Source organism: Somniosus microcephalus, chromosome 11, assembly GCF_052327205.1.
Source record: "Somniosus microcephalus isolate GS21.2 chromosome 11, FLI_Smic_1.0, whole genome shotgun sequence".
Classification (NCBI taxonomy): domain Eukaryota; kingdom Metazoa; phylum Chordata; class Chondrichthyes; order Squaliformes; family Somniosidae; genus Somniosus; species Somniosus microcephalus.
Genome location: NC_140997.1, coordinates 193,692,211 through 193,706,853, shown reverse-complemented (window position 1 = coordinate 193,706,853; position 14,643 = coordinate 193,692,211). Strand labels below are relative to the sequence as shown.

The window sequence follows — 14,643 nt, the reverse complement described above, 5'->3', positions numbered from 1 at the left end:
CTGGCTGGAATCAGGGGAGGAAAATTAAAATTGAGCCGGCAACACAGCAGTAAGCCTTGGCACTTGAGTTTCATGCCTTTTCTACTGCTATACCGGCCCAGTTTAGGGTAGGATAATGGATGAAAATCCAGGCCATACTCTTAATTTCAGAATGTTATTATCTTATCTCATTTATTATTTCTTCTACCTTAAATTCTTTGATTTGAGCCAGTACCACACCACACATTGCAACAGTTGGATTCTCTTTCTTCTCTACTGCCACCTCTTCCTCAGCAACAAGCCGTCGGCGAGGGGCTTCCTTCTGTTTCTCAAGTTCTACTTTCTTTTGCTTCTGCCGGAAAATTTTTATCATCTTATAAGTCTCATGAAAGAATTCATCTACTTCTGCCTCCATGCTCTCTCCACTTAGATCAAGGAATGAGCCATCCATCCACCTTAAGAAATGAGAACATAAATGCAGTGGAACTCTGTTAAATGCCTTAGGTTAGGATGAACAAAAACTTTCATATACCATGAACACAACAAAACAGACCTATTATGACATACCTACTTTTTACTGGGCAGCAGGATGGGGTTTCTTCAGTAACTACCAGTTATTTTGGTATGAAACCATAATGTATCATCCTAACGACTTGATAATTAATCCAATTGCTTCACATTTCTATAGTTTGGTTTAAGAAACAGCAGAATGGCCTCTGTTCTATCTGGTTTTATTATGCCAAACAAATCTAACTTCCTATAGTCAGGCTGGGTCCAAAGCTATGAAAAATAGTTGAATATAAGAAGATAATTTGCTAAACCAGATCTGATTCATTAGAACATGTACTCCCTTCCTATAATATTATGAACTAGTTACAAATTCACGAGCCCCACAGGTAAGCCATGAGATTCAGTCAAAAGTCTTGTATCCAATCTATATTCTCCAAGTTGGAAGCCAGTGCTTCCTCCAGATCCTCGACAATGACTGGTCATCCAACTAAACGACACAAGGAGAACCCTGTACAGTATTACCAACAAGGCAATCCCTTTCCCTCCACAATTACCCCAAATTATTCCATCTCTACTTAAAATTCAAAGGAATAATCTTACTACAGAAACCTCATCTAACCAAATAAAAGCATTGTGGACAACATCCTTTAAATACATACTTTTTTACAGGGCATGCCATCAATGCAAAAACTCTACACAAAGCTTGAATGTATTACTTGGCACAAGCTTGGACCCCAAAGTCATAACTGATCTTTATTTGTGTCTGTTACACAAATTAAATTTGATTAATAATAAAGATTCTGCGTCTTTAATAAATTCAATTACAACAACGATATCAACATTTGGTCCCATACGATTAACCATCCCGCATGACTGTAGGTTTATATTTTCTTTTTCTCTGAACAATAATAACCTAAATAGTTCTTTGTTTTACAGTGAAGTATGGCTTGGACTCTTAGCAATTATTTGTAACAAATACAGCCATGCACTTAGGCAAGTGGATAAACATACTGACCTTTCAACTCTACGCGTGGGCTCTGACTGCTAGCTGGAAAGGCACTACGTGAAATGAGTTTTGGCAGTCCTGATTCAGCTGCTAGTGAACATAGGCTCACAAGGCAAACTTGTCCATACTTCACCACTAATTAGCAGCGATTTGGCAATCTTATGATGAGTGATGTGAAAAATTGAAAATGTCGCACAGGTGTATGGTTGAGGATTGTGGCACACTGTTGGTGCAGAGTAGAGGGAGCTTTACGCAGTAGGTGACTGTGATATACCTGACCTGACAGTGCCCAAGTTGCACTAACACCTCTAATTTTATCAAGCACAATCAATTTAGCCATCCAGTTAATTGGCACAGATTCCTTTGAAGGTGATCGATCTCGTTAATACCTGTAACCTGATGATATAGCTTGATCATATTAGGAAATCATATACGACAAGAATTTTATGAATACGTGTGAAAAGCAGCAGATCCAGAACAGACCCCCATAGAACTTGACTGATCACTGTTCCTCAGTCATAGATTTAGTGATTATTCTCTGGATCACCTTATTTTTTCTGCACTCCACTTACTTCTTCTCACTGCGTTGCCATTTTAGAATCTGGCCAAAAAGTTTCTGGTATGGATCAGTGTTAACTTTGATCATTTCAGCCAGTGGATAAGAGGTCAGGTCCCATTTATACAAAGCTTCTTCGCTGTTGATATATTCAATTAACTCCTCTGCATCTTGTAACCTCTTCTGCACTGTCCGCACATCATTCACATACTGCAAACAAAAGAGGTCACATTTCAATAATACTTTGTGAATAAAAATACACAGCCTAAATTTTATATTTCAAATGTGTTATCATCTAGGGATTTATTTTAACCTGAAGAGAAGTTATTCTTCTGGCAAAAGAAAATACTGAAATGAGAAAAACTCCTGGTCTAAGTTATTGCACTCAAAACAAATATGAAATAATATTCCACCTTCTGTCCTTTAGTAACTGAATTATTTTTAAGTGAAATTAAGCATACCTGATAACTTCACAAATTTATCCAGTAACTCAAACTGTTACTTAAAAACTCTTAAACTCTTAAAATAAGCTTGCTCCTGATCTTTATAGTCCTCAGCTCTGCAGCAGCTCTGGTCTACATAAGCAGGCCTCAATGCTTGTTCCACTGAGGCATTTTTTTAGGAGGAGGGCCAAGAGTGGCAGTGGAGGCAAAAACCGAGGATTCCACTAAGCCACGCCTGCCACCCCCCGCCTGCCCATCATCTGTCCTGCTCTCGCCCTGAACTGGAAAATTCCATTCACTTTGCTTCCAATTTCCACCCTTCCCTCACCTTCACATCGTCCATCTCTGACTCTTCCCTTCCCTTCCTCGACTGCTCAGTCTCCATTTCTGGGGGTAGGCTATCGACCAACATCCACTATAAGCCCACTGACTCCCACAGTTACCTTGACTACACTTCCTCCCACCCCGCTTCCTGTAAGGACGCTATCCATTCTCCCAGCTTCTGCATCTCATCTGTTCTGACCTTCCATACTAGTGCTTCCGATATGTCTTCCTTTTTCCTCAACTGAGAATTCCCCTCTACCGTGGTTGTCAGGGCACTTGACAGTGTCCGTTCCATTTCCCACACTTCTGTTCTCACCCCTTCCCCTCCCTCCCAGAACCACGATAGGGTTCCCCTTGTCCTCACCTTTCACCCAACCAGCCTCCACATTCAACGGATCATCCTCCGCCATTTCCGCCACCTCCAGCGTGATCCCACCAGCATTCCAAAGGGACCACTCCCTCCGCGACACTCTGGCCCACTCTTCAATTACCCCCAACACCTCCTCCCCTTCCCACGGCACCTTCCTGTGCAAGCGCAGGAGATGCAACACCTGCCCTTTTACCTCCTCCCTTCCCACCGTCCAGGGCTCCAAACACTTCTTCCAGGAGAAACAATGATTTGCTTGCACTTCTTGCAATTTAGTATGCTGTATTCGCTGCTCACGATGCAGTCTCCTCTACATTGGGGAGATCAAATGCAGATTGGGTGACCACTTTGGGGACACCCCCATTCAGTTCACAAGCGTGACCCTAACCTTCCGGTCCCTATCATTTTAACTCTCTGCTCCACTCCCACTCTGACTTTTCTGTCCTTGGCCTCTTACACTGTTCCAACGAAGCTCAACATAAGCTCAAGGAACAGCACCTCATCTTTTGATTAGGCACTTTAGAGCCTTCTGGACTCAACATCGAGTTCACCAATTTCAGAACATAACCTCTGCCCCCATTTTTTTTGGATGGCAGCTGTTGATGATTCTGCCATTCCCATTTACACTTCTTCTAGACACATCTTTTGTTTCTTTACTTGACCCATTACCATCTCCTTTTGCTTTGTACAATCATACCTTTTGTCATTTAATCTCTCCTGCCTTCCAGCCTATCACAGACCTCCCCTTTTGTTCATTCCTCTCCTCCCCTCCCCCTTTTCCCTGCCTCTGCACTTGCTTAAAACCTGTAATATCTCTAACTTTTTCCAGTTCTGACGAAAGGTCATCGACCCGAAACGTTAACTCTATTTCTTTCTCCACAGATGCTGCCTGACTTGCTGAGTATTTCCAGCATTTTCTGTTTTTATTTCTTCTTTATCTTGGAATCGTTGGTTGCTTTTCTGAGAACTTAGATATTTTCCAGTTAATATTTTCTTGAGAACTATCTTTTCTCATGAAATTTTCCAACTGCCCTGATGCAAACAAAATTGTTTCATTTATATTCCATAAAATAGTTAACAGAACATCCTGGATTTTGAATAATTAGCCATTCAAATTCAACAACAACAAACATTGCAACTCTGTTTTGGGATAAGCTTGGTACAAGAACTGTGACTTTTACTGGCTACTAAACTCCTTTGTGCAGTGAGTTTTAAAGTGACAACTACCAAAATACATAGGCCCGGAATTTGCAGTGGGTAATAATGGCGAACTAACAGCATTCGCCGTTATTACCCCTCTGAAACTGACTGCACATGCGCATCTAAATGGGGAAATCCTGAAGTTGCGGCCAGTCATTCACAGCTTTGACACTGGCTGCGCTGTGTACACCCCACCCCCTCACCCCCACCACCCACCCCCATAACCGGCAATCAGTATAATCAGTGAAACTGATGAAAACTTGGGCATTTCCGCTGTTATATTGCTGTTAAATACCCCATTAAATTTTTCAAGATTTCAAAAGTTAGCGCGCCATTTCTCCCCCTTGGGTTTTCATTTTATTTGTGTTGGGATTTCTTTATTTGTAGTATTTCACTGACAATTTTTTTTAAACCATTGGGGAAGCTAGCCAAGACAAAAATTGTTCTCTGCTGCTTTTCTTCGAAAGAAAATAGTGCTTAGTCTTAATGGCTCAGTTATTAACGCAATGCACCGTGTAGCACTGCACCACACAGAACAGGAAATTCTTGGGTTTGATCCCTCATCTGAGCTGAATTAGTCCATCCTAGCTGGTGAAGCAGAGGAGATATTGTAAATGGCTTATGCATCTTTGTGTTATGCATGGAAAAATAAAGAAAAAGCAAAGGTTCCCAGTCCTGATCAGAATCCACTGATCATTACTGGAAATGCATATATCTGTCGTATGTGGTCAGGCTTAGCTACAATTTCCTCCAAAATGGAGTTCCTGAGTTGATGCTCACTGATCCAGGCTCACAGATGAAGAATGGCCACTTGGGATCCAGGGAAATAAATAAATAAAAACAATTCTTTGGTACCCCATATAATGTATACATGGTGATCAAGAAGAATACTGGTATAATGGAATGAGCTCAAGATTCCCAAACTTAAGTAAGATTTTCTTTTAATATCCATTAAACTAGCTTGATTAATATTACTATAAAACTAAGATTTGAATTGTCAGATCAAACAACAGTGAATAAAATGTTGTTACTGTTAACAGTGCTTCACTAACCTGCTGCATCAAGTCGAGCTCAGAGCATTGTGTAAATTCTTCCGAGCGCCGGGAAAGCTTCTCCAGTTCCATTAGGAGTTTCTCCCGCTTCGCCAATAAGTCAGTCTCTCCTTTAAGTGTTGCTTTCTCAACCAGCTGTATAGTCACAAAAATATAAGGACAAGTATTCAAGATTTACAATTTAAACACTGTGGAACAGCCAGTTAGAATATGTTAAACTGAATATACCACAAACAATCTCCAATTGTTACACTTGTTAACTAAAACCCAGATGTTTTGCATGCTCTGTTGAATGTCTAATACATTAGAAACAGTTCTGTGCACTCATTCAAGATGAACATTCCACCCAATATAAACACTTTCCAATCCCATTTGAATACTGCACAAGCTAACCACGTTGAGGTCATGGACACAGATTGTAATTATAAACCTATTAATTCACATTCAGGACAAATCTGGGACTTTAGGCATCCCCAGTACTGCCCTGTCTTTACAGTTTCAACTCTCCTCTATGAAGTCTCAGACTCCAACAAACTTCAAAATATTAATTTAACATTAATAAATGTTAAATGAATTTCAACATAGATAAGTATGAAGTATTACATTTTGGTAAGAAAAATAAGGAGGCCACATATTACTTGGAAAATAAGAATCTAAACGGGGTAGAGGAGCAAAGGGACCTCGGAGTACAAATACACAAATCATTAAAAGTTGCGACGCAGGTCAATAAGGCCATGACAAAAGCTAACAAAGCACTAGGGGTTATTTCTAGAGGGATAGAATTCAAAAGTAGAGAAGTTATGCTAAACTTGTGTTGAAACTTGGTTAGACCACACTTGGAGTACTGCGTACATTTCTGGTCGCCATATTATAAAAAGGATATAGAGGCACTGGAGGGGGTGCAAAAATGATTTACAAGCATTATACCAGAACTGCAAGGTTATACCTATCAGGAAAGGATTAACAGGCTGGGTCTCTTTTCTCTTGAAAAGAGTAGGCTGAGGAGTGAGTTAATAGAGGTCTTTAAAATTATGAAAGGTTTTGATAGAGTAGACAGAGAGTGTTTCCACTTGTGGGGAAGAGCAAAACTAGAGGCCATCAACATAAGATAGTCACCAAGAAATCAACTAGGTAATTCAGAAGAAACTTCTTTACCCAGAGAGTGGTGAGAATGTGGAACTCACTACCACAGGGAGTAGTTGAGGCAAATAGTATAAGATGCATTTAAGGGGAAGTTAGATAAGCATATGAGGGAGAAGGGAATAGAAGGTGATGCTGATAGAATTAGATGAGGAAGGATGGGAGGAGGCTCGAGTGGAGCATAAATGGCAGCATAGGCTGGTTGGGCCGAATGGCCAGTTTCTGTGCTGTATATTGTATGTAATTCTATGTAAAACCTACACTATTCAAACCTGACAAATAGCAATTCCATAATTCTAGCAGCACAGAAACTTCTGTATTCTCTAAGTCCGTACCTATTATTATAACCATCAATCTTATTTTGCCAATGTTCTCTCTTTTCTTTCCCTTCTGAAGGTGTCCTAGATCTGTAGGATCCATACATCACTGAGACATTGGAGAAATGCACAGTTTTCTTAGAGATTAGAATTACATAGAAGTTACAACTCAGAAACAGGCCATTCGGCCCAACTGGTCTATGCTGGCGTTCATGCCCCACATGTGCCCGAGATAGAAAACACAAGTACACAATTAGTAAGCTTCATACTAAAAAGCATCCACAGCCTTGCTCCACCATGTCTCTGCAAACTCCTCCAATCTTACACCCCCTACCACACCTTTTGATCCTCTGACTCTGGCCCCTCTTCTTCACCCGGCAGCACAGCTTTCAGATGCCACAGCCCAACTTACCGGATTTCCTTCCCTAAATTTCTTTGGCTCACCACTTCTCTTGCTTTCTTTTTAAACCGTCTCAAAATCCATCTTTCTAACCAACTTTTGGGTCACCCTTCCTAATCTCTCCCTCCATGGCTCAAGTTCTATTTTCCCTATCTCCATTTGTGAAGTACCTTGAGACATTGAAAGCGCTATATAAATGCAGGACGTTGCTCTACTTACCTCATCATTTTTGTCAAAAATGGGATTGATGTTCTTTGGCCAAAGAAGGACAGTGGCATGTAAATCGAGGTCGGTAGGATTGAATATATAAACATCCAACAGGTAATCTAACCTGCGACTAAGCTCCTGTAAAACAAATAAGGATTATGTGCTACAGAGGTTTCAGGTGTTAGATTTCCTGTGGAACATAAATTTATCTTGCACATCAGTGCTTAGCTGTCACTGAGTTCTAAAATCATTTGCTGTTTTCCAATAAGCATTCAGGACTAAAAAGGCTATGAAACAGCACTGACACCTACTGTTGGATTCACCATTGATGTCAGCTAAGCATCTCTTTACCAAGAAGAAAAATCATTCAAAAACTGTTGATTCTTTATGTAGCTGCAGGGAGATGAGTCCAAAACAATTTTTGCATTCACTAAATGGTGAAGGATGTCTACTTTGCATTGAAAGTATTTCCTGATAGAAATCTTCCCCTTTCTATAACTGTATATAAATCATTTTCTGTGCTGTTTGAATGTATGATTGTAGCAATATAGAGCAAAAAACTATTTTCCAGCACCATGGTACTATTGGTCACCTAGTTAGCAGAGACCAATCAGGTCAAAGAATCAAATTACATTACAAACATTCAACAATTGAAGTTCTAACTGAATTGTTAACTGAGTTGAAGCCTTGGGCCAGATCACGCCTCAAACAAATCGTATTTATGAACAACCCAGCCAGATGTATTTTCTGTTGAGGTCTACTCAGTTCCAAAGATCTTTTTTTTTTAATTTGCCCACGAGAAAAGCAAATGGCCCGGATTTTGCGGTCAGACACAAAGGAACAGTGCTCGCCGTTCACCTTGCCGACAGCTGCCCACAAAGTTTTCTTGGGCTTTTGAGCGGAGACTTGCTTTAATCAGGCATCTGATCCAGCACAGCACCTTCTACAGGGCATCTGTGGCATCTGTGAGCAGGTCAAGAAACAGCGAAACTCTTCAACCAATTAGGCTGAAGAACCCTCACTGAAACACGCAGAGCCTAAACCAGGAAGTATAAAGCAGGAAGTATAAATTAGATTTAAATCATGTACAGAAAGCAAAATAAAGATTGGGAAAGATCGATGGGATTAAGAGAGAAATATAAAAGATACAGGCAGAAAAAGTAAAAAACATTATTTTAATTTTAATTTTTTTAATTTCCAACACTTATTAACTTCTGAAGGAATGGAACTCCACACTTTAAAAATTAATTTTTCAGGGCTAGAGAGCTTGTTTGGCAGTAATTAACACTTATCACGCCGTTAAAAATTCACTTACTCCTGAATGTACCAGCCCTAACTTTTTCTAGCATCTTCAGTGGGGAATTAGTGGGCAAGTACTCCAAGTTCACGCCATTGCATTGATTTCAATGCTGAGTCTATCGGTGAGGCCTGTTATAGCGCACCCTGTGGAGGAGCGGGGTATTTCTGACAGCAACTTCCGATTTCCGTGTTTAACTGCGCCTGTGCGGACGCCAGAAGTTGCTGTCCAATTTACTCCATAATAACGGTGAGCACTGTTAGCCTCACTGTTATTATTAACGCAAAATCCGGGTCAATATATACTAATAATTAGTTGTGGATTATTGCGCAGCACCTACAGCGATAACTACACAACCATTAATTCTTCATTGTGGACATGCTATACTTACTGCTGGTAAGACAAAAAGGTCTAACTGCAGGTTAAAATGCCCCACAATCTCAGTAATACATTGTACTAAAACTAAAAGAAAAGTGTCATGGCTGTGATCTCACCTCAAGTGAGAATTACAAATCGCTTAATCTTTAAACCTTTCAATCCCTCGAACCAAAATGTAGTGAAAAGCAATTTTGTTTCTAACTTTCAACGGAAACAATAAGGCGCAGTATCACACTTGAAAGTATGGTCTTAGAGGCTTTCTATACGGCAAAAATTGTCCTTGGTAACTTGCAAATTTTGGGTCTGGCAGCATATATTCTCCCAGGTTCAGCTTGCTGGTCATTTGTATAAGCAATCCAAGCGTCTTGTGTTCAGGAGTGTGCCCATACTGCCCAATATCTAATCGTACAACAGTGTCACCCAGAGGTGTAAAAAAAATTACGCCCTCATGATCTAAACGGGATATCATGAGCCAGAATTTGCTAGTAAAATAATGGCATGTTTAATGTGCATGGTGTTATTTGTGTGTAAATCATCCAGCAATTTGTGGCAAGGAAGAGCTACCCAGTGAGTAGCTTGATGGGCAATTTGTGGTGCCCCTGCTGTCAGCCTCGCAAAATCGAAAGTTCGCCATTAACTGTCCCATGAGTTTCAAGAAATTGCTGCATTTGCGTCTTAATTACCAATTAAACTTGCACATAAAGTTAAGGCTGGTAATTAACAGCTTAAGTACCCTTTTAATGACAAGATTTATGTTCCTACAATGTCATTCAACCTCTCCGGCCCAGAAAGGAAACAATTGGAATTGTGGAATGTCTTACCGGCGGCAGCAGCGAGAGTGGCCCTGGGAGACTGAGCGCGGAGGCCGAGGATTTAAGGAGCGGGGAGAGAGAGAGCGGCCTAGACTCACTGGCGGCAGCAGCGAGAGCGGCCCTGGGTGGAGACTGAGCATGGAGACCAAGGAGTTAAGGAACGGGAAGAGGGAGAGCGGCCCAAACTCACCAGCGGCAGCAGCGAGAGTGGCCCTGGGTGGAGACTGAGCGCGGAGACTGAGGAGTTAAGGAGCGGGGAGAGAGAGAGCGGCCCAGACTCACCGGCGGCAGCAGCGAGAAGTAAAAAGTAATCAAAGTGTGACATCACCAGAAAGCAGGTAAGTGATTGGTTGGTGAGTATTTCTCTCTTTCTCGCTTTTTTACAAACTTAATTTTTGTGGTTTATAGTTTCTAGGGTCTCTGTTGTGTAGCGGGGAATGCTAGTAAACAAGGGCCCTTGAGTATATCATTTAATTGTAGTGTAATTAGTGGCATTGATTTGATTTAATTTAATTTGAATTAATTAAAGGGTAAGTCATAGCAGCACAGCTTGGTAGTTAACAGGCAGTTTTTAGCCTAATCCCTATTTTCATTCTTGAAGTGTGGGATTCCCGGCAGCTCCAAACCATGCCAAGTTAGCGAGGCGGGCCGTCGGGCTGAAGGGCTTGGAGGGGTCGAGATGTCTGGTATTCAGGTGAGTGATGGGTGCATGAGTTCAGAGGTAAGTGTGTTTGGTGTGTTTAAAGTATTTACAGAAGTTTTACTTATCTTTACAGCCTTCCTTCCTTCAGGTCTCGGGAGCCCCTCATCTCACCGGCACAGAAAGCAGAATGGCTGCGATCTGTCAAAAATTGCAGCATTCAGCTTTCTGTTCCGGAGAGATCTCTAAATCATCCTGAGAGGAAAGAATTAACTTAGAGTACAGATTGTCAGTGTTTGACAGCTTCAAACAGCTGTCAAACGCTGATATTTCATCTGTCAAAAGGTCTTGACAGATGAAATATCAATCTGTGACATCACCTGTTGTCGGGTGGCCCTTAATTGGCCTGCTGAGCCCACTGGGCGGGCTCAACAAGGTCAATCAAGTCAAAATCGCATGGGTTGGCTATAACTCGATGGAGGCGGGACTACAACCCTGAAAGTTGTAGTCCCGCCTCCTACCCACCTCCTCAATGAAAATCCAGCCCTTGAAATCTGAAATAAAAGCAGACAGTGGTGGAAATACTCAGCAAGTCAGGCAGCATCTTGACCCCACGCTGTAAATTGATTGGTAGCACCCGAAGCAAGAGGTGGGGTACCACTGGAAGCGCACCCCCTGCTTCGTGGGGCGCTACCATTCAATATCATGGAGCTACGTGCAACAGCGCCGCACGCGTCGGCACGTAGCGTGGCGGTATTACAGGCCTCCCTCCCCTGATTAAAGGGGAGGGGCGCAGCATGCACCGGGGCCCTGCTGGACCACCAGGAAGCAGGGTGCTGGGAAAATAGCCCAGCACTCAAGAGGAGGGCCGGGCTGACCGATCGTGGCCAGCACCCTGCATGAGGGAACGGAAAGGGGGCAGGTGTTGGCAGGCAGCCCCTAAAAAAATGGCTGCCCGGCACCTGCCCATTAATTAGCGCCGCCACGGCTGCAAAAACACCATCCTGACCCTATCGGACATATCATCTGGCGGTATGTCAGGGGGCATGACCAAAGTTTGCGGTAGGGGTGTGAGCGGGGCACTGCACACTGCAATGACATCATTGCCAGAGGTGCAGCGCCACAGGGCGCTACCAGCTACCACTGCCGCTAACCTCCAGCTGAATTTCGCGGGGGGGCGTTAGCGGCGCCGCGCCCAGGCACTAGGTGCTTTGCGCTAACGGGAGGCGCAAAGCAACCCAATTTTTCCCCCCAAAATCTAAAATCCAAACTTACCTGAAAGATGTGTGTGTCCCTTTAAAAAGTGCTGACACCGTCTCTGTCGGTCTGCTGTACGCACGCTTTTCTGAGAGTGTTTAGGAACCGGCGGTATAGTCAGCGAAAAGGTCGAAGTTTGCAGACGTGGCGTCAAACATGCCAACTGACATCATGCTCTGCTGATTTACATTTCTAGGTCCAGCACTGCTAATGGCAGCGTTATGGCCCTTACCAAAATGGTGCTGCCGAGTCCTGTGCTGGAGGCAGGCGGAAGTGAGGCAGCTGCCATTTTTTTGCCAGAAAGAGCCAGCGGTCTGATGTCTGCCACATTCTAGGCCATTATTTATTCAATTTTACTATTATTGTACTTTCAGGCAATTCACTTCGCTCTCTATGACCAATGCCACAAACTAGTATATAAATATTTACTGAGGATTTTTTAATACTTACTTTGATTCTTACATTCAGAGCCGCAATACCTTTACTTTTTGCTTCATTCACATAGTCTACCACGTCCAACATTTCTTTTGTGCTTTCAGGAATGTTCAAAGCTTTATCTACAATATATTCAAACTCGTGACAAATCCTACAAAAAAAAATCAAATTATACTTTTATATTCAATAGGCTCAAATTTGATAAGATTTTGAGATATTTATCGGGAGCAAAGTCTTGGAGGAAGATGTAAATACACACTTAGAAAATCCAATGATATATAATGTCAACTAATATATAATGACAACCAGAAACAGGATAGGGCTCTGGGGTAAAAACAGAAAATGCTGGAAATACTCAGCAGGTCAGGCAACATCTGTGGAGAGAGAAACGTTAACTCTGTTTCTCTCTCCATAGATGCTGCCTGACCTGCTGAATATTGCCAGCATTTTCTGTTTTTATTTCAGATTTCCAGCATCCACAGTATTTTGTTTTTGTATTAGGGCTCTGGGGTGCAAGCAGATCGCAGCCTTCCCCCAAGTCCGTATAACCGTATACATTTCATTCTGAGGGCTCTTTCAGACGAGCCACTGCTTTCATGAATTGCAAAGGTGTTACTGTACAACTGGTGTGTGATCTGTGATGAAATATGCCATTCATCACTCATCTGTATTCTCTGTGTGATTGTGCCTGTGACTGTGGTTTAGTTTCAGTTTCATTTCCCTTACCTCAGTTCCGTTTCCTCACCTTGTATTGTATTGTGTGTAGGGCTCCGCCCATACCTGGCCCCTATGTAAGCAGGCTCAGCGTGCCTCACATCCAGTACTGCAGACCTCTGGATGGAAGACACCTCTCCACTGTGTGTTACCTTCTAAGTTAATAAAAGCCTTGTTTTGTTCCGCTAACATTGAGTCTCGGATTTATTGAGGCACATCAATTTTATTAACTTACTTTTCAACACAATGGATCAACTCTTGAAGCCCGAACGTTTGGATTTGGACCAGCATGCTTCGGACGCATCGGCACGCTTCGGACACTGGTTTATGTGTACGGAATTCTTCCTGGACAATTCCGCAGCCGTCACAGGCGCTACGGACGCTGAAAGTATGAAACTCGGAATCCTGCGGAATTGGGTAAGCCACAGGGTTTACCCCCTCATCCAAGACGCCGACACGTACCCGGCCGCCTGTGACATCTTAAAGGCGCATTACCAGCAGCCTACGAATGAGGTGTATGCTAGGCATCTGCTCGCTACTCGCGCACAGCGACCTGGGGAATCGCTGGATGAGTTCCTAGTCACCCTGAAAATGCTTGGCAAAGACTGCAAGTGCCAAGATGTAAAAGCCGCAGTGTACACTGACGAGCTTGTTCGCGATGCCTTCATCACAGGCCTCAGCTCCGCTTACATCCGGCAGAGACTGCTGGAAAAAACGGGATTGGACCTGAAACAGGCTGTGGACACAGCGCGATCCCTGGATGTGGCCCAGAGAAACTCGGACGCCTACTCTTCAGCCCGCGCCACCCACGCCGCCACGTGTGCACCAAGGGCGCCGCCATCTTGGAAGGCATCTTCCCCGCCCGGCAGCCCGACACCGTCGGGGCCCCGCTCTCCCCCCAGAAGCCCTACGACAGCCGCGACGCGTCGGGGACCCAACTGCTACTTCTGCGGGCAGCCAAAGCACACCAGAAACCTGTGCCCGGCGAAAGGCACCACCTGCTTTAAGTGCGGTAAGAAGGGGCACTTCGGGAAGGTGTGCAGAGGGAACCCCGCCGGAAAACCCGCCACCGCTGCGTGTGCGCCGTGGGAGCAGCCATCTTGGACGCCATCTTGCCCGACCTCGTGGGGTCCGCCATCTTGTGAGCAGACAGCGTGGACGCCATCTTGTCTCGATCAGGGCCCTACAGTGGCATCGGTCACAGTGGACCAGACCAGGCCGCACCCGCTATCCAAATCAATGGTGGACATCGAGGTAAACGGGTGCGGGGTTAAATGTTTAATTGACAGTGGAAGCACGGAGAGTTTTATCCACCCTGAACTAGCACAACAACTCTCCCTAAAGGTGGTCCCTACTCGGGGTACCATCTCTATGGCTGATAAAACCCAGACATCGACCATTATGGGTTACTGCACGGTACAATTGTCCGTTAACGGAACTGTATACGATAATTTTAAAGTACTAATCATGAAGAATCTATGTGCGAGCGTGATCTTGGGCCTGGATTTCCAGTGCCACCACCAAAGCAGCACGCTCAATTACGGTGGGTCCCAGCCGCCCCTCACAGTGTGCGGTCTGGCTACCCTGAAGGTAAAGCCACCTTCGCTAT

General features: G+C 43.6%; 1 protein-coding gene across 1 annotated transcript in view; it reads right to left on the bottom strand.

The window, feature by feature from the left end:
- The window catches only part of dnah12 (dynein, axonemal, heavy chain 12), a 429,714-nt gene that overhangs the window by 343,348 nt on the left and 71,723 nt on the right, over window positions 1–14,643 (bottom strand). Inside the window, exons 12-16 of the mRNA XM_086001602.1 lie at window positions 12,336–12,471; window positions 7,514–7,639; window positions 5,438–5,572; window positions 2,068–2,261; window positions 188–434 (exon numbers count right to left, since the gene is read on the bottom strand). Of these exons, the coding sequence (XP_085857728.1) occupies window positions 188–434; window positions 2,068–2,261; window positions 5,438–5,572; window positions 7,514–7,639; window positions 12,336–12,471 (838 nt within the window). The remainder of the gene's footprint in view (window positions 1–187; window positions 435–2,067; window positions 2,262–5,437; window positions 5,573–7,513; window positions 7,640–12,335; window positions 12,472–14,643) is intronic.